At 37.5% G+C, this 19,196-nt stretch overlaps 2 protein-coding genes across 3 annotated transcripts in view; one reads left to right on the top strand and one right to left on the bottom strand.

The window, feature by feature from the left end:
- The window catches only part of trim37 (tripartite motif containing 37), a 51,758-nt gene extending 36,165 nt beyond the window's left edge, over positions 1-15,593 (bottom strand). Inside the window, exons 1-4 of one of the 2 annotated variants that reach the window (XR_006823278.1) lie at positions 15,545-15,592; positions 15,236-15,273; positions 12,697-12,795; positions 11,031-11,130 (exon numbers count right to left, since the gene is read on the bottom strand). The gene's annotated coding sequence lies outside the window, so the exon portion shown is untranslated. Of the gene's footprint in view, positions 1-11,030; positions 11,131-12,696; positions 12,796-15,235; positions 15,274-15,544 lie in introns of both variants that reach the window. The other variant, XR_006823279.1, reaches the window with a different exon arrangement.
- Positions 2,673-19,196, top strand: part of pou2f3 (POU class 2 homeobox 3) — a 44,388-nt gene continuing 27,864 nt past the window's right edge. The window contains exons 1-8 of the mRNA XM_046041012.1: positions 2,673-2,721; positions 6,893-6,927; positions 8,505-8,606; positions 11,023-11,128; positions 12,155-12,243; positions 12,736-12,912; positions 14,006-14,147; positions 15,227-15,360. Of these exons, the coding sequence (XP_045896968.1) occupies positions 2,673-2,721; positions 6,893-6,927; positions 8,505-8,606; positions 11,023-11,128; positions 12,155-12,243; positions 12,736-12,912; positions 14,006-14,147; positions 15,227-15,360 (834 nt within the window). The remainder of the gene's footprint in view (positions 2,722-6,892; positions 6,928-8,504; positions 8,607-11,022; positions 11,129-12,154; positions 12,244-12,735; positions 12,913-14,005; positions 14,148-15,226; positions 15,361-19,196) is intronic.

Here is a 19,196-nt window from a genome sequence, read left to right as displayed (position 1 = left end):
TGGATCTGACGGGCAAGTATATTTGTGTGTCATCAGCATAAATATGAAAAGAAATGCCATGTTTATGGATAATATGTCCAAGGGGAAGCAGATACAAGGAAAACAAAATGGGTCCTAAGACCGACCCCTGAGGCACACCATATTTAACTGGACAGAATGAAGAGACATAGTTGTTTACAGACACGCAAAACTTCCTATTTGACAGGTAGGATGAAAACCATTCTAGGGCAGTACCAGAGATCCCCACCCAGTGCCTCAGTCTGTCTAACATGATGTTGTGATCAATGGTGTCAAAAGCAGCGCTAAGGTCCAGGAGTACAAGGACTGAGCACATACCTTCATCAGCAGACATTAAAAGGTCATTGGTGACTTTAAGCAGGGCAGTCTCAGTGCTGTGGTACTTCCTAAAAAAAAAAAAAACCCCATCATTGGGTCCTATAACCCCCAAACATCTCTTCAACTGCCTGGAAAATCTTTACAGGGTCTTTATTTTCTTATTCCTGCAAATGAGAGGGGGTTGATAAGAAATGACTTGCCAACGTATGTTTCCATCGTTCAAATATAGTTAGGGAATGGTTTGCTGCCCATCCACGTTGAGAAATTCTTTTCTGCATGGAGATGGAAAGTTGAGGGAGCTGGGGAACCAGCTCTTCATAAAGCAGATCTAGTGGATTTCAGTGGATTTATAAGGAAGTTAGTGCCTGTGTTATAGTGTAACCATTACAGGATTGTCATTATTAAGTGTTTAGACCATATTAGAATTGTTCTGCCTATTATAAATTAAAATAGATGATATGCTGAGCCAGTTTGTTTGCAAAATATCTTCCATCGAAATGCAAGGTTGTGTGGGTTGGATATTGTCACTGATGTCACAATTCGATTCTTGATGAAAGAAGTACAGAAAGCAAAACTGTTCTAAGTATGAAATTGTATAAAGTGCAGATTATAGATTACATTTTTCTTAACAGTTTCTGGTTAATAATTGCGAACCCAAATAGGAAACAAGGTAACAATTCACATCAGTTTTTCGACCATCATGAAAGAAACCTTTTTTTGTACACTATTGTCAAGGCACAGGTAGGTAGACAGACAGACAAGTTCTGGTCCAGGTTAAGGTTTGGGTGACAAGCTTAAAAGCAAAAACACAACACACAAAAGCAACTTTGTAACTTGGATGATCTGACGTGGAAAAATTTAAGTGGATTGTTAATTGGAGTGTGTGACTATCGAGGGAATGATATGCAAGTGAGAAGGTGGGCAGGAAAAGCCAGGAAACCGAAGGGCACATGAGGTAAGTGGGAACAAGAGTGCAGATGGGTGGGGCAGTCAGGTGATGGGGACAGGAGGGAAAGTCTGAGGGCATCTGCTGGATGGATGGGAAATGGCAATAAAGGGGAACAGGGGATGTGGCTGTAGAGGAGGGAGAGACTGTCTACGGCATGCTATAATAACTGGTAGCCATGTGGGTTTAACAAGTAACATAACATTTTGCACAAATGTACACATTCATAGGTGCAAATATTTATTTCTGGATTTTAAGAATCACAGAAGAATTAACTGATAAATGTGATTAATTCGATATTTTTAGCCCAGCCCTAAAAAGGGGTCATTCTGCATAATGAGTAGTTTTCCTTTGAATACTTTAGCTAATCCTTCTGTACTTGCTATACCAACTGTATTGAGGATTAACGGTACTTTACAATGTAGTATTTCTACTTGTACTTAAGTAAAGAACCTACATCTCACCCAATGAGTGCTGCTGTATGATAAGAAGTTGGTAACTATAACTGTAAAACACATGTAATTGAGTAAAAATTACAATATTGTTGAAGGAAATGTAATAGGGTAGAAGTAAAATGGAAATACTCCAGTAAAATACCTCAAATTTTACAATACTTAAGTGACTTTACTTTATCACATTCCATCATTGATGTATCAGGTAGAATAAAAGTAAGAACTCACACACACCCAATTACTTCGGGTGGAAGGAATAACATATCATCCTGTTATCCAAAGCAACTCTGAGGATGACTCTTTTAGTATGGTCACACTCAGTCACACACACACACACACACACAAGAACGCTGTAATTTGCAGTAAGCCTATTGTTGTTTTATGCAAACAGTCTAAAGCTGGATAGGACGCACACAGGCATATGCAAATCATCCTATCAGGCAGTGTTGGGTGTACTGCAGAGGTGAGCTTCTCTCCACTTAGGAAAATGCTGATGAGCAGCCGTGGATTTCCAAAACTTTTTATCCCAATAAGAGTTTAACTTTGAATAATCAAGGAGACTGACGCCAGCTGGAGCAACACAAACTGTTTCTCTAAGGTAAATCCCTCCTCCTACACAGGCTGATCAATAACTTTTTAATATCTTATTATAAGTATTTCATATCACACATATGAGTTTGAATAAGTTAATGTGCTGTGTGATTACTTCATATGGAGGTGACTATGACAGTGCTTTATGGGAATGTCTGCCTTGCTTATGAATATTACAACTAGGGATCACGCGGGAGTGTATGAAGTTTTTTTGCATTGGTGTGGAGGGGAGGGCGCATTAGAATAAACTCAAGATCATTTTCCTGGGTGGCTTGAGTGCTTCTTTGTCCTGGTAAAGTTACAATCCTGTAGGAAAATCAGCGATATTTATCATTACAGATATTAAGATGAGCGCAGACACGGTGGAGCAGTCAGACGCTCCAGCTGAACAGGCAGGTAAGGATATTTCACCTTCCTCATGGCGCATGTAAACACCGCTGATTCATCTCAACACACACCAAGTTCAAGAGAAGTGACTCAGGAAAAGTGTGCTGTTTATTCTGTCACTGCTGCTGAGGCACAACGTCCACAGAAAGAGTTTATTTTGTATTTACATTTGAGACAAGAGTTGATTCTCTCTCTCGTTTTTTTTTTATGTGTTCCTTTGTGGATTCATATTTTTTCAGCGTCAACATGAAATCGATATTATAGAAAGCTTATTAGTGATTGCTTTTTCTTAAGTGTCAGTTTTAATATGGCTTTTCTACTGGAAAAACAATATACTATTGTCTGGATAATCTGAGAAGATATTTGTTGGACTCAAATATGTCAAATATCTTAAGAACATTTTTAATCCTATAATATAAATAATACACACAGACCTTTTGGTTCTAGGGTTTATCAAAGTTGAATGATCCTTGGTGCTGTTAGAAACATTTGCTGCTGTTTTTAAGTATAAATTTTCACAGCAGGAGCTCCATCCAGGTTCAGGATACGTAGCACATTATCCTCATGCTGGTCCATCTAATGCATGACAATCTTTCAAATAAAAATTGAACAAGCAGCATGTTTGACCTACTCCTGTTGTGTAGGGAACCGTGTGCATGTTTGTGCGTGCGAGTGTGTGTGTGGCAGTTGGTCGCTATACCAGGATGCACCTGAGGCTGTTTGCAGAGAAATACTGGCTGCCCGGGGGCTGAGGACAACCAACCAGCCACAACACAAAACCAGGAACCAGCAACAGAAAAAAGTGGAACTTTTATTTAGACAATGGCTGTGTGAGAGAAGTGAACATGTGTTGTTTCGTGGAAGTGCTAAATGTATTATATGACCAGTGTGACTCTTTTTGTCAGTATGTGATCAGATGTGATAGGCGCCACAGCTGCTTTTTTGTTTAGCCTAAATTTCATTTGGAAGACATTTTCATGCAGCTCTCATTAGTCATTAGGAGGCTTGGCTGTTTTAATGGTAGTTCATCTACATAATCTCTCCATGCAGATAGTTTTGGTTTTATTTTCAGGTAACTGGCTCCACTCCAGTACAATGGAGGTGAATGCAATATAGTCTGTAATTCTCCCCGCATTGAAAAGTGACATTAAAAATAATGAACAGCAATGTGTCTTTCCAAGTCTCCAAGTTACTCTGGATAATCCACAGGCCTCACAGTTTTCTTTGGGACCTCTTTCTTCTGAAGAAATCGTCTCCATTAAAACCGTTACGGCAAAATTTTCTGTGAAAATACATTTTGCTGTTGAATTTTTCATATGTAATTTTTCATCGCTGTGAGCACAACAAACTAAACTCCATTCACCTTCATTGTATTGGCATATAAACAGAAATCTGAGACATACCTAAACAAATAAAACCAAAACTATCTGCATGGAGACATACCACTAGAGGTAAGTTAAGTGAGACAATGTTTTAGTTTTTTTTTTGTAATTTGGGTTAACTGAACCCTTGACTATTCAAACATTTAAGTATTTGGAAATCAAGTACAGCAGAGGAGACATACTGAACTATTCCCCAAAGGAAAATTTTGAATCTGTAGTTTTTGTGTTTACAGCTGTGCTTCACATTTGATTTTCACATTTTTAAGAACAAACCTTAACTTCTAACTTGATTATGTGAAATGTTTTTGCTACGTTTCTGCACCACATGCAAGTCGCCGGTAGTTGGGTTGGATGGTGGACGTACAAAGAGCAGGACTTTGACATCACAGACTGGGCTTTATTTCCGGAGTCCTGTGTCTGGTCAGGTTTAGCCAACAAAAGCACTTCACGGTTAACTTTAGGAAAAGACCATGGTTATATTTTAATAACATCAACACATCCTGCATCATGCCTTAAGCCACCTTTGACTTTTTCAGCTCTTTCCCTAACTTTCGCCAAGTGCCATGAGTGGCTGATCAGAAACATAAAAAAGTTGAATCATGCTTAAGTTTATAAAAATGAATATTGTTGAGAAAACAAACTCAAAGCAAACACAAATACGTTCTATATATTGTGGAACTTTGCAGGTACTTTTATTTAAAATGTTGCTTCACTGTATTGATAAAATACATGATTCAGATGAAATTTCTCTCCAAACATATTTGCTGTTGCAGTTTAGTTGTATTTAAGCATGATTTCTAGGAGACAGTGCTGCTTTGTGAGATTTCAGTCTGACAACAAGGATACAAATCAACATTTATGTGCTGCTCCACATCTTTGTAAAAACACTGTCACTGAATTCACATTTTTGAATTTGCATTTTTGTGTTGGATAATATAGAGATGCTATCCTCTACACTAACCCACAACTGGAAATGTAATAACATATGAAAACAGAAAAAGCTCATTTAAAAAAATAATCCCTATGCAGTTTAAGAGTGAGCAGTGATCTTTTGTTTGGTGGGGCAATACTGTTCAACAGTGACACTGTTGACAATTAGAAAAACACCAGAAATCTTTTAAATATCAGTAGCATGCCAACATCACAAGTTTGATATAATTAGAATAATAATACACGCAGTATACACTACTATTGTGATGTAGTGTTGGATATTTTCTACTGCGGAAATATCATATTCAGCCTTCAAGTCTAACTGACAGCAAACAGATTAGTGAGCCAAAGGGAGGATATCACTCCACTTGTTCCCAGTACAGTTTATTCATCGCATTCTGTTCACTTTTTAGGTTATAGGACTAACAGATGGAGTAAAAGATGAGACAGCTGATTAAAATGGAGACTTTTTGCAGCGCTTTGACTGACTTTTTGTGTGTAGCCATCGTTTTGAGTGTGTTTGCCTGTGTGTGTGTGTGTGTGTGCAGACAGAGCTCTAACACAGGCTTCCTGCACTCAGAGCTGATTTGCATGTCTTGGTCATTTCCATACTGGAAGTTTGGCTCTGAAGCTGGTTGGGCTGGGGGGCGGTGACATAGTGGGGTGGCAGTGAGTGAAGGGGGTGGAGGGGTAAATTTGCATTGTGTGTCTCTACCAGCTCATTGCAGCTCTCTCTCTCTCTCTCTCTCTCTCTCACACACACACACACACACACACACAGTACCATAGGTCCAATTTGATATTCAAATGATGGGAGCTTATCCACCAAACCTTTGAGCTCTCCTCCTCTGTCGGCCATCTCCCTGTCCTCTCCACATGTACTCACTGAACGCTGTACACTTCAGGAGGAAAACTGCACTTCTTGAAAATACTTATATACACACTTCTGTGTGTGAATAGTCAGCAGCCAGTGCAGTGAATAGATTCCCATTTCTTTTCACAGACCTGTACATAACTGTGTGTGTATATACAGAGTCACTGTATAGTTGTTCCTAATACTCATCTATGTGATTCAAATTAGGCACCTTGCCTTCTCAATATATGACAAAAAACACTATTGATTACAAGGCTCTATTGTGTATATTTTTATGTAGTAGTATGGTCCTGGATTTTAGTTTAAATTCAGTTTCTAGTCAAGATTTTAGTTGTTTGTTTTTATTGATCTATTTTCTCATTTAACTCTTTGCATTTCCTTCTGGCTAATAATATAGGATTGAGAAAAATAAGTGGACTTTCAATAGTCATCTTATCTATGGATTAATCTGTTATTCTATTTAGGTGGATTGATGTGGTTTGTGTTTTGGTTATGTTTATACCTTGCACTGATGCAGTTTTGGTTTTAAGATTCTGCTGTTACATGTTTTATAGCTGTCTTTTAACATTTTAACTTGGGACCGTGTTAGAAATAAGTGTTCTTGCTTTTCTATGGAGTGGTGTCTTTTGTAAATAAATTAAATCAAAAACAAAGTACTGCCAAAAGCCCAAAAAGCCAGTTTTAGTTTTTCAGCAGTTGTTTTTGTTCAGGTTGATTTAATTTGAAATAAAGTTAGATGAAAACTTACTGATGCAATTTGGAATTATGTCATTGCAGCCATGAAAAAGATGGAAGATTTAGGGTTAAAATAAGAGTAGAAACCCAAACCATCAAAATACAACACTGAAATCATGTTTCACATGCACGTGGATACACTTCATGCTAACAGACTTAATATCTTGAATGAATTTGTTCTGTGTCGCTTTGAAGAAGTTGAATGTCCTAAGAAACTACAGGGCGACATTTTAAAAATCTCAATCTCTTTCTCTCTGATATTTAGAGCAAAACGGGATCGACTTCAATCGACAAGTGAGTAAAAGAGTTCTTACTGCAACTTACTGTTGTGTTTAAATGAATGAGGATTTTATGAATGAGGCCTCTGTCATCAGGAGGATTTATATTGTTTGGTTTAACATGGAGCAAATTATTCCTGTTAGCTGGCACACTCACACACAGTAATGTTTGTACGCAGTGGGTGAAACTGGTGTCGTGTGTACACTTTCATGCCGTCCTTTAAGGGCAAGCATGGATCAAATTCACTTTTTCATCTTTGCCGAAATCATTATGTGACTTATAACCATGTGTGACTTTTGTTTAAGCCACTTTCCTTTTTAAATAACTGAAACTGCCAGTAAATGTTGACTGGGAGACTCGCTGTGAGCAGCAGATTGGAGCAGGAACACCAAGTGAAAGTAAAGACTCAACCAAGCCACCAGATCTTATAGGATAAGTCTGGTTTTAGTCTATATTTCTATATTTCTGTCACTGTGTTGTTACAGTTCTCATAAAAAGACCAAAACCAACAGTGTTTAAGTACGTGTATTTTAGCTGTGGATTAATACACATTTGGTGCTCTAGTGGGTCACAATCCAACCTTTATGGTACCCAACTTTTCAGAGCTACCAGTTCTTGCAAACCTTTGTTTCAGTTACAAGCAGTTTAACCAGACTGGTTTTTCATGTCAGATTTATTAATTTGAACAGTTTTTAGGGGCCTGAAATTGTAAAAACTTTTGACCAAAGATATACATTAGATTCACTCATGTAGCTGACACTTTTATCCACAGCAACTTACAACTTCTATGTATCACGTCTCCGGAGCAACTAGGGGTTAGGTGTCTTACCCACTGTACCCTCACCACCACAATAATATTTTTATGTAAAAGGCTCAGTAATTTCCTAAAACAGCAGGACACAATGCAAATGTTACTAAAACAGGAGAAAAATAGGACATTTGTTGACACAGACAACACTTCTTAGTAGGCTAAATTTAACGTTGGTTTTGGTATTTTCATGGGATTTGTTCATAAAAAGACAAATATAGATTATCACAAGACTTTCTATATCCTTTAACAGACTTAATAAAGTAACTGAGTTGGAATATAAATAACCTAAAGCCATGTGAACGGTACTGACACTAACATCCTCAGGATAAACTACTGGCTCCACCAATAGGTGTCAATAATGACTGCCATCTCTTTAGAAACACCTCAAATAGTTTGCAGCTATTTGGCTACTTATCCAAACATTATTTTTGGTGGATGAGGACATTTCTTTCAGTGCTTGTGTTTTCAGGAAGTGACATGGCTTTCAGGGGTTGGGTGGGGGGGTTATTTGCATACTGGCTTGCCCAAGGGGAGGGAGAGAGTCTATTACTCTTTGTATCATGTTTAGTGACCAAACTGGTCCTGGAGTGATGTGTGTGAGCGTGTGTGTGTGCACTGTTTCTACACACAGCACACACACATAGTCAGACACATGTAAACATGCACCCATTTGCCCCCGAGATTATGCGCAGACAATGTTTCCCATCTTCTCAGCTCTACAAAACTATTATTTAAGCTATTCACTCACACTTGAGCTAACATTGTGCTTTCAATGTCTTAGATTAAGACAGAGAACATCAACGACTCTCCTCATTCAGCCTCCACACTGAAGACATGTCACCTGACACAGAGCTTGCCGATGTCTGGAGGTCAGCTGACCGGGGTAAGACTTTGACTCACTCAATAACTTTGGTTATTTTACTTATAAGCATGTTGTCTGAGCCTTTTATTAGAGACCGGGTTTCACAGAGTGGCAGTGACGGAAGAAGTATTCTGATTAACTTAAGTAAAAGTAGAAACACGACAGTGTAGAAGTACTCTGTTATAAGTAAAGGTCAAATAATTGAGTAAAAACTAACCGTTAATAAAAAGAGAATGACAGAGAAGTACTACATCAGAAAATCAGCTGTTCCAGAGACCTGCCGCCTAGGGCAGCTTTGGGCATCTGGCTATTCTCTCCCGTCCTTGAATGAACATTCAAGGAGAAGAGAGGAACAGCAAGTAAGGAAAACACCAAAACAATATCATACCTCTGACTTGAACCCTAGTAAATGTGGGCAGACTAACATGAGGGGTACAGAAGAAGGAAAGGTCCGAGATAGAATGTACCTATAAGACATAACAATAATAGTAATAATAATAGTAATAATGAAAGAACATGTGTAAAAGATTAAATGTAAGAGGAAACAATTTTCTGCCATAACAACTGGAAACATAGGATCCAGCACGTTTGATTTTAGGGACTAAAAGTGAGGATATGTTGGCCTCAGCTGCAATTATTTTAACTGTTCTCAAAAATGTTTTGTTTTGAATAGCACATAAGAGTGCTATTCTAAATCACTGGAACATGCTAAAAATTAACCAAATAATCCTGCACATGGTTTATTTTATGATGTCTCTACAGTCTTAAAATAAAATACCATAAGTAAAGGCACTCCTCATGCAGAATAGCCCCTTTCAGAGTGCTGTATTATTATATATAATATTGTTGAATTATTACTGCAGATGCATTAACATGTAAACAGCATTTTAATCCGTGGTTGGAAGTAACTAAGTAAATTCATTTAATTTTTATTGCAAATAAAAATAGGTACTTTTGTTGCTACTTTATTTACTCCACTACAGTTCAGAGGGAAATATAGTTACTTTTTTTACACAGATTTTACACATATAACGTACAATGAGGTTATGAAATATGATACACTACAGTATGTAAAATAATTCTAATTAGCTCCAACTTTAAAATGCTCCTGAGTAAAGATAATAGCAAAGCAGTCACTGGAGTATTTTTTGTTGTTTGAGAACTTTTAATTTTTCCTTGAAGTTAATTTAGCTAACATTACTTTACATTACATTTTCATTTCAAGACGTTTACTTGTAATGAGGTATTTTCATATTGCGGTTTTGCTGCTTTTAGTAAAGAACCCCCCAACACTGATTATAATGTTTTGACATTTGTTTTGATATGATGCTAAAATGTATCATATTTTAGAAGCTGGTCAAATGTTTTAGGTTTTAGGTTACCAGTTCTAGCTAGAGCAGACTTTAAGGTCCTCCTTTTAATTTATAAGGCCTTGCATGGACTTGCCCTATCCTACCTAGCTGAGCTAATTACACCGTATACACCAGCTCGCCCTCTGCACTCTCTCAACACTGGTCTCCTGGTCAAACCTCTCTATAACAAAATATCATCTTTTGCTTACAGTGCCTCCTATTTATGGAATGACCTTACACTACATTTAGGGAAGCATGTTCTTTGGATATTTTTAAGTCAAAACTGAAAAACCTGCTTGTTCTCACATCACTACAGCCTCCCCTAGAATTCGTTTTGGGTCGAGCACCTTAATATCCTCTTAATCTGAAGCTTTGAAATGCAGCTGTTTTATCTTATTTATTTATTTATTCTTGCTGTTTTTACCCTTACGTTGGAAAGTGTATTGAGACCATGCTGCATGTTGATTTTACACTATAAATAAATATGATTTGATTTGAAGCACCTCATACTTGTACTTAAGACCTTTAGTTTTTTTCCGTTTAGGTAATTTAGTTAGTTTTCACAACAAAATTCACTTAACTATCAAAAGTAAAGGTTCTCATTATGCAGAAATTTCCTTTCCAGTGTTATATTTAGTAATGACACAATTATTTGAATAATTAGTCCACTGTTAGTTAGACAAACAACAGCATTTTGTCACCTTGGTATCTGAGAAACTTGCTAAGACTAAAGCGATTAAACGATTAAATTATCAATGTTGTTGTTACATAACTTCTGGATGTTTAATCTATAGCTAATCATCATATTTTATAAGCCGATCCTATGTATCATATTTTCAGCTAAGTAACTAGTAACTAAAGCTATAATTTACAATATGTCCCTCTAAAATGTAGTGGAGTATAATTATAAAGTACATCAATGTGTTCATCTAAAGTAGCTCAGAACTGGAGTGTTTATGTAAATGTATTTTCCACCACTGCAGAGTGCTCATCTGCAGTATATTCACTTCAAATTCAACTACTGAAGCTTAATATCCATTTGAGTCAAGACTAATTTTGTTGTTGTGTTTTTGTTTTTGCTCCAGGAGCTCACCTCTCTCCACACCATGCAGCAGCTGGTTCTGATGCCACCAGCTCACCTGTCATCTTCGTCACCCTTCCTGCTCTCCCAGAGCACCACCAGCCACCCAGGTCTTAAAAAAACAAACAAAAAAATTGACACAACTGGAACAAGACATGTCTTGAATAATTAGGGAGGACAGAGGGATTTATTTTCAGTTATTTGAGGCTCCAATTATAGTTCTAACATTTTAGCAGTGCCCTAATTCAAATGGCTTTCTTCCGACATTTGGGAAACATGCTAAATCAGATTTTGGGCTGAGAGCAGGAAGAGAAGATAACTCATGTACAGTAAATATAAATCTATTGACAGCAGCTGGATACAGGTGAAACAGCGAGAAACAGCTAGCCTACCTCTGTCCAACAGTTACAAACTCTGCCTACATCCTACAGCATCTCTAAATCTCACTAATTAACACATTATATCTTGTTTGTTTAATCTGTATAAAGAAAGTTAAGAAAAATAACTTGGTCAGGCACAGTAACGAAGCAGAAATGTATTTATTAACATGGATGTATTGTATTTAAGGAATAGTGTAACATCTAGAAAAACTATAAATATTTTACATTTAAATTTACTCATTTGGCAGACACCTTTATCCAAACTTACATTTAAGGAACAACATACATGCATCAACAGAGCATAAAAATACAGCACGAGATCTGCAACTGACAATACATACTAGTAAGAGCAGCAATAAATACTAGTACATGTCGCATCGATGGGGTAAAAACCTAGGGAAAGAAGTAAGAGTTAACAAAACAGTGCAATCAATACAAGATAATTGTAAGGGGATAGAAGAAGTTTTTCTTTCTTTCCAAGAGTTTGATGAGAAAATTTAACACAAGATAAAAAGAAGAATCTGGATTTTAGGAGGAGTTGCACGCTGGAACAAAAAAAATATACCTAACAGTACCTTTTAAAGTGTACTAATTGGTACACTGTTCTTTATTATGTACAAGGACAGAAATGTAATAACAATTTGTGGATTTGGGAAAAGGTGCAAGCTGGATCTATTTCTTGACAAACAGCAGCAGTAGCTGTCAGTCTTGTAATCACAAATGGATAACTGATTAAAACCCACTGTTCCTTTGCAGCCCTTCTGCAGCAGAACATGCTGTCCCATCCTGGCCAGAGTCAAACCAGTTTGCTTCAGCATCAACCTGGACTGGCTCTAACTCCACAGGTGAATCCAGGCCACTTACATAAGCACAAAGTATAATGCACCAAGAATGTCACACTGTCTAATGGGACATGTGCTGTTTAAAGTGGCTGTAATGAATCAACAATGGATCACATGACTATTTGTATGTGAAAGGGGTTGCACAATTCAGCCTACTCTGCAATTCACCACAGCTTAAGTGAGCTTTAAACCATCTTCTAAGTCATTGCTTTGGCTTTTCATCAGCAAAAAGGCCCTCTGTACCCCATCTAGCCAACAGATAATGTTAGCGACCACCCGTTGCAGCTAAAGGGACAAATATTTCCTTCAGGAGTTGGTGGCTACCAAACTAAATAGAGTGGACATTGTATTAGTATTCGTCAGGTGGCCAGAAACACAACTGCAGATGAATGATGATGTTGCTTTGTAACAGCTGGATGTGTAATAAGAAACTGTTTGCTAATATGTTCCACGTACCATCTTTTAAAGTGCTTTATTTTCGTTTTTCTTATCTAGGCCATGAATCGTTCTGGTCTGGCAGGACCCTCTATGGAGAACCACATGGACATGTCCCACCTGCAGATGCCCAAACACATGTCAATACCACCACAGGAAGAACCCAGTGATCTAGAAGAACTGGAGCAGTTTGCTAAAGCGTTCAAACAAAGACGCATCAAACTGGGTTTTACTCAGGTAATTAAGAGGTTTTCCTTTAAAGGCATTTTCGCCATCTGCTTCCTACTATTAGCAATGTGGTCTTACATGAACACTGTTGTCTGCCAAAATCTGAATAGTTTTGGTTAATCACATTACATTTTTCTGTATTAGTATATTTTCCTTGTTTCTCTCTCTTTTTTTGGGGGGTGGGGTGGGCGTGGCTTAGTTGGGAAACGTCACATATTCCCTTACACCAATTAGGATTTAGCAACATTTAAATTAAAAATATTTCAATGAAAACTGGATGACAATGGCGGGGTTGTTGGCTTTTTTGTAGTTGTCACTCAAATATAATCAAACCATGCCCACATTCCTGATGACTTACCTTTTTAATGTTCAGCTCTAAATAAAAAATATAAATACCCCCCTCCCAAACTTTAACTTCATATTTCATATTTCATATTTTATTTAAAATCATATTTCCAGGGTCTTTAAGAACATTTATTTTCAAACCTAAGAAGTTTGTGTGAGATGAGACGAGATGAGAGAAACTTTATTGTCTCCAAGGACAAATTGTTCTTGGGCCAATAGTGCACATTGCAACTTTGCAGATAAAAAAGCATACATACACAGACAAACTGTCCTGTATTTATCAAGTTGTTCCCTCAGGTCGTATTTATGATTTGTGCTGGAAGACTGGTCTGCAGTACTTAAGCTTTACAACCTCGGTCCAATTTGTATTGGCCATCATGTCTATCAGAAAAACAACATGAGCAGTCAGACATTCAAACCATTTAATTGATTTCTATCTGTCTGATCGTCTTGTGTTTGTTGCCCAGCTGGACAATGTTACTGTGTTCCCAGATCTCAGCAATTATTTTAATGAGGTACAGTATTACGAAAACTGCTAGAAAGGATGGACAAATTTCCAAAAGTAAGACGCAAGATGAACAAAAATATTTAGTGTTGTTGTTTAAAATATAAAAATGAATATTAGCTCGTTCTTGATCTTGGAAACAGTAGCTTGACAAAAAGTCTTAATCTTAATCTCATATATATTTTTGCTTATCTATATTGTGACATTTGCATAAGATGGTGATATAGTTTGTGTGTGTGTTTTTTATCACAGGGAGATGTGGGCCTTGCGATGGGAAAACTGTACGGGAATGATTTCAGTCAGACGACAATCTCTCGCTTTGAGGCTCTCAACCTTAGCTTCAAAAACATGTGCAAACTCAAGCCTCTGCTGGAAAAATGGCTGAGTGACGCAGGTACAACACAGTCACAACCATTTTATTTTACTTTTTTACTTTTACAGTACCACCAATTATTCTGGCTTTATGTGAAAAGGCGCTAGAAATTTCAAAATTCAATAAAATTGTCTATTTAAGAAAAGCAAAACATTTTTCAAGGAAGTTTTTTAAATCATTAATATTTAAATCCCCAGTAACAACAAGGTAAAAATCCAGACATCTTATCTAAAAAAATTCACAATCACCAAATTGATGATGATAGAGGAAAAGTATTGTTGCTGCAGAAATATCATTGTAAACATTCTTGAATGTTTTATTCCAACAGTTGTTTATACATTTTTATCTCACACAGGAACCGAACACCGGTCTCTTGGGTCAAGGTCCGGTTTACTGGCCCCCCATCCATCCCCTTACTCAGACTTTTCTAATTATATATGTCCTACACCGTGTCTTTACCCTGTGACAGTTGGCGTAAAATTGATCATTCAGTGAATGTACACTAACTTAATAGACCTTTTTCACAGCAGACACTTTCACTTGTTACAACAAGAAAAGCACAGGTGTAATAAATATAATGCCTCAGTTCCATTTAAGTGTAATATTAGTGAGCCAGTGTGCACATAGCGGGAACTCGATCTAGTGCACCTAACTGCAGTGCAGTCGTTATTAATGTTAGCAGTTACACCTTTGGTTTTCCTGCTATGACATGTCAAAATGTCTAAAGTGAGTTTTATTGCTGTCATCTGAGAAAGTTCAAGTTCAGGTTCAGATTACTTTATTTGTACCCATAGATACATTTAAGAGCATGATTAGATGATTGATTAGACTGAGGATGGAGGTATCAACTAGCAATGTTACAGCCATTCAAAACAACACACATCAGACCTGGACCTGCAGTAGTCAGATTAAAGGAATAGATGGAGATAACCTTAAAAGGTGTTTAGCAGAAAAACTTTGCATTGTTATCTGAGTTAAAAACATAAACATATCTGTAGTATTAAATTTGCAGCACAAAAGCTAGCATTTTATTGAAAATGATTTACCTGAATTTATTGCAGTGATGATGAATGTCCATGTTATATTTGTTTTGACATTAGAGAACTCACCTTCTGACTCGATGAGCAACACTGCGTCTCTGGCGCCCCTGATCGAGGGATACGGGCGCAAACGAAAGAAGAGGACAAGCATTGAAACAAACATCAAAATGACTCTGGAGAAACGTTTCAACGATGTGAGTTAAGGACTGAATCAGTATTTAACGAGTTTTCAAAGTGAGTCTGCTCAGCTTTTAAGTTATGGAATTTATTGTGTATAGATTGATTAGCATTATAAAGTCAATATCAATTAATAGACAACAAGAAAGGTTTGTTGTGTATATGTAAATGATTAGAACATCACTAATATAACAAACACACCTGATCTCTATCTGTTACAGACACAAATAACTCTATGTTTCTCTCTATATATAATAACTCGTTTGCATGTTTTCGATAATTTACTCATCACTGACAAATAATAATTAAAGACAATGTTTAAATGTAATTATAGCATTTTTCAAATAATAATTAAAGCAAATGTTTAAATGTAATTATAGCATTTTTCAAATAATAATTAAAGCCAATGTTTAAATGTAATTATAGCATTTTTCAAACTAAAATTTAAAAAAATATTTAAGTTTCAAAAGGTTTTTGTTTGTTGAACAATCCTTGCCAAAATTGGTGCCCTCAATAGTATGTGTTACTTTAAGACCACTCATTTAAGTGTACCCAGGTCTGGATTGCCATTAATCCGTGTTCCCACATTGATCCCTTAACTTTTCATCTGCTGCCATCTTAAGGTCACAATTTTTATTTGTCCAATACTTTGGTTTATTACCAAAAACCTAAAAACTTTAATGACATTCCCATCAGCCTCAGCATTTACCTCAAAGTACCTCTATGACTCAGTAACGTTACAGCTATGCAGCTCTTTAGTTTTGTTTACAGACATCCCTGTTCCCCTCAGGATGAATTGTAATAACTTTGTTGATCCCTTCACTTTTCCTCTAGCGCTGTCAAAATGTAAATTTGTCGAAGACTTTGGTTAATGTCCAAATACTTGCAAAATTAATGTAGTTAGTTTTGTTAAGCGCTAACTTTTCAATTCAATTCAATTCAATTTTATTTATATAGCGCCAAATCACAACAACAGTTATCTCACAGCGCTTTTCATAAAAGAGCAGGTCTAGACCGTACTCTATGATGTTATTTAAAGAAGCCCAACAAGAGAGAGAGAGAGAGAGAGAGAGAGAGAGAGAGAGAGAGAAAGAGAAGGATGGAAGGAGAGAGAGAGGGGAGGGAGGCAGCCTACACAATATACACACACACAGGTACAGACAGTAAAGGTAATGTTGCTATAGACTAAATGAAAAATGGTATAGATATGTATAGTAGTGTTAATGATAACAATCGTAATGTTAATGATTATAATAACAACAATAACAATAGGACTAGTAACAATAGTTGTTGTAGCAGAGGGTGTCGAGCAGGAACACGGGGGCAGCAGGTGACCCGCAGCCACAGATCCAGAGCCAGAAACACCTGCAGCAAGTGATAGGAGGAGAGAGGAGAGGGACGAGAAAGCACAAGACTACCGGAAAGGGGAGAAGTCGAGTTAGTAACATGCAATAATGGGATGAGGTTGCATACAGAGGGAGAGAAAGAAGAGGAGAGAGGAGCTCAGTACATCATGGGAAATCCCCCGGCAGTCTAGGCCTATAGCAGCATAACTAAGGGATGGTTCAGGACTACCTGAGCCAGCCCTAACTATAAGCTTTATCAAAGAGGAAAGTCTTAAGCCTACTCTTAAATGTGGAGATGGTGTCTTCCTCCTGAACCCAAAGTGGAACCTGGTTCCACAGGAGAGGAGCTTGATAGCTGAACGCTCTGGCTCCTAGTCTACTTTTGGAGACTCTAGGAACCACAAATAACCCTGCATTCTGGGAGCGCAGTGCTCTGGTGGGGTGGTAAGGTACTATGAGCTCTTTAAGATAAGATGGTGCCTGACCATTAAGAGCTTTGTAGGTAAGAAGAATGATTTTACTGGAAGCCAATGCAGAGAAGCTAAGACAGGAGAAATATGATCTCTTTTCCTGGTTCCTGTCAGAACACGTGCTGCAGCATTCTGGATCAGCTGAAGAGTCTTAATGGACTTTTTCGAGCAGCCTGATAATAAGGAATTGCAGTAATCCAGCCTAGAAGTAACAAATGCATGGACTAGTTTTTCTGCATCATTTTTAGACAGGATGTTCCTGATTTTTCGCAATATTACGTAGATGAAAAAAGGCGGTCCTTGAAATTTGCTTAATGTGAGACTTAAACGACATGTCCTGATCAAAGATAACTCAAAGATTCCTCACAGTGGTGCTGGAGGCCAGGGCGATGCCATCAAGGGAAACTATATCTTTACATAATGTGTCACGGAGGTGCTTAGGCCCCAGAACAATAACTTCAGTTTTATCTGATTTTAACATTAGAAAATTACAGGTCATCCAGGTTTTAACATCCTGAAGGCACATTTGAAGTTTATCTAACTGATGAGTTTCATTTGGCTTAATCGATAGATATAATTGAGTATCATCTGCATAACAATGAAAGCTTATGGAATATTTCCTGATAATATTGCCTAAAGGAAGCATATATAAAGTGAAGTGGATTGGTCCGAGCACAGGTCCTTGTGGAACTCCATGACTAACTTTGGCGTGCATGGAGGACTCATTGTTAATATGTACAAACTGAAATCGATCTAATAAATAGGACTTAAACCAGCTTAGAGCGGTTCCTTTAATGCCAATGAAATGTTCCAGTCTCTGCAATAGGATCTGATGGTCAATGGTATCAAATGCAGCACTAAGATCTAATAAAACCAGTACAGAGACAAGTCCTTTGTCTGATGCAATAAGGAGGTCGTTTCATTTTCACCAGTGCTGTCTCTGTGCTATGATGAGCTCTAAATCCTGACTGAAAATCCTCAAGTAAACTATTGCTCCGTAGAAAGTCACAAAGCTGTTTAGCAACTGCTTTCTCCAGGATCTTAGAGAGAAATGGAAGGCTAGATATAGGTCTATAGTTGGCTAAAACATCCGGATCAAGTTTGGGCTTTTTCAGAAGAGATTTAATTACAGCTACTTTAAAGTACTGTGGTACATAGCCTGTTGATAAAGATAGATTGATCATATCTAGTAGAGAAGTGCTGACTAAGGGTAAAACTTCTTAACCTAGTCGGGATGGGGTCTAAGAGGCAGGTTGATGGTTGAAGAAATTATTGAAGTTAGTTGGTAAAGATTGAGGGAAGCAAAGCAGTCTAAACATATATCTGATTTTACACCTGTTTCTAAGGTTCCTGAGTTTAGCGGTAAGTCAGTGCCAGTTGAGGGCAGGTCTTGGTGAATTTTGTTTCTAATAGTTAGAATTTCATCATTAAAGAAGGTCATGAAGTCGTAACTACTGAGAGCTATGGGAATACTTGGCTCAATAGAGCTGTGGCTGTGAATTTTCCAGTTTGGTGGAACGCCAATTCCTCTCAAATTTCCGCGATATTTGCTTTAATTTGTGAGTTTCAGTATTATACCATGGAGCTAACCGTCTTTGTTTTATTATTTTCTTTTTTAGAGGGGCAACAGAGTAGAGTGTCATTTGCAGCGAGCCTGAAGCACTATCAACAAGATGATCAATTAGGGAGTGATTGAAATTAGCATAGGAGTCCTCCTATTCGTTTGCACTATTGCTCTTCTTGTGGTTTTAATTTTTATGAGGTTTTTATGCACAGCTCCTCTTCTGTTTACCTTTGATTTAAATAATTTCAATGGTCAAGGGACAGACACCGTCACTATAGGGTTTTCACCAAAGCTGCGTTTCGACCAAAGGAACCATACCCCAGAACTAGGAACCTTTGGAGGAACTCACTGTTTTTCCACCGAAGGGAACAGGGTCTAAATGTAGTTCTGGGGTCTTCATTTTACCCCCCAAAATGTCGGCATTAAATGTATAGCTGGGAAATAGCAGCCTGCTGCAGCGGTGTGTTTACAGT

This window comes from Micropterus dolomieu, linkage group LG23 (genome assembly GCF_021292245.1).
Source record: "Micropterus dolomieu isolate WLL.071019.BEF.003 ecotype Adirondacks linkage group LG23, ASM2129224v1, whole genome shotgun sequence".
Taxonomy (NCBI): domain Eukaryota; kingdom Metazoa; phylum Chordata; class Actinopteri; order Centrarchiformes; family Centrarchidae; genus Micropterus; species Micropterus dolomieu.
Note: the sequence above shows the minus strand (reverse complement) of the source record. Positions and strands in the feature narration are given on the sequence as shown.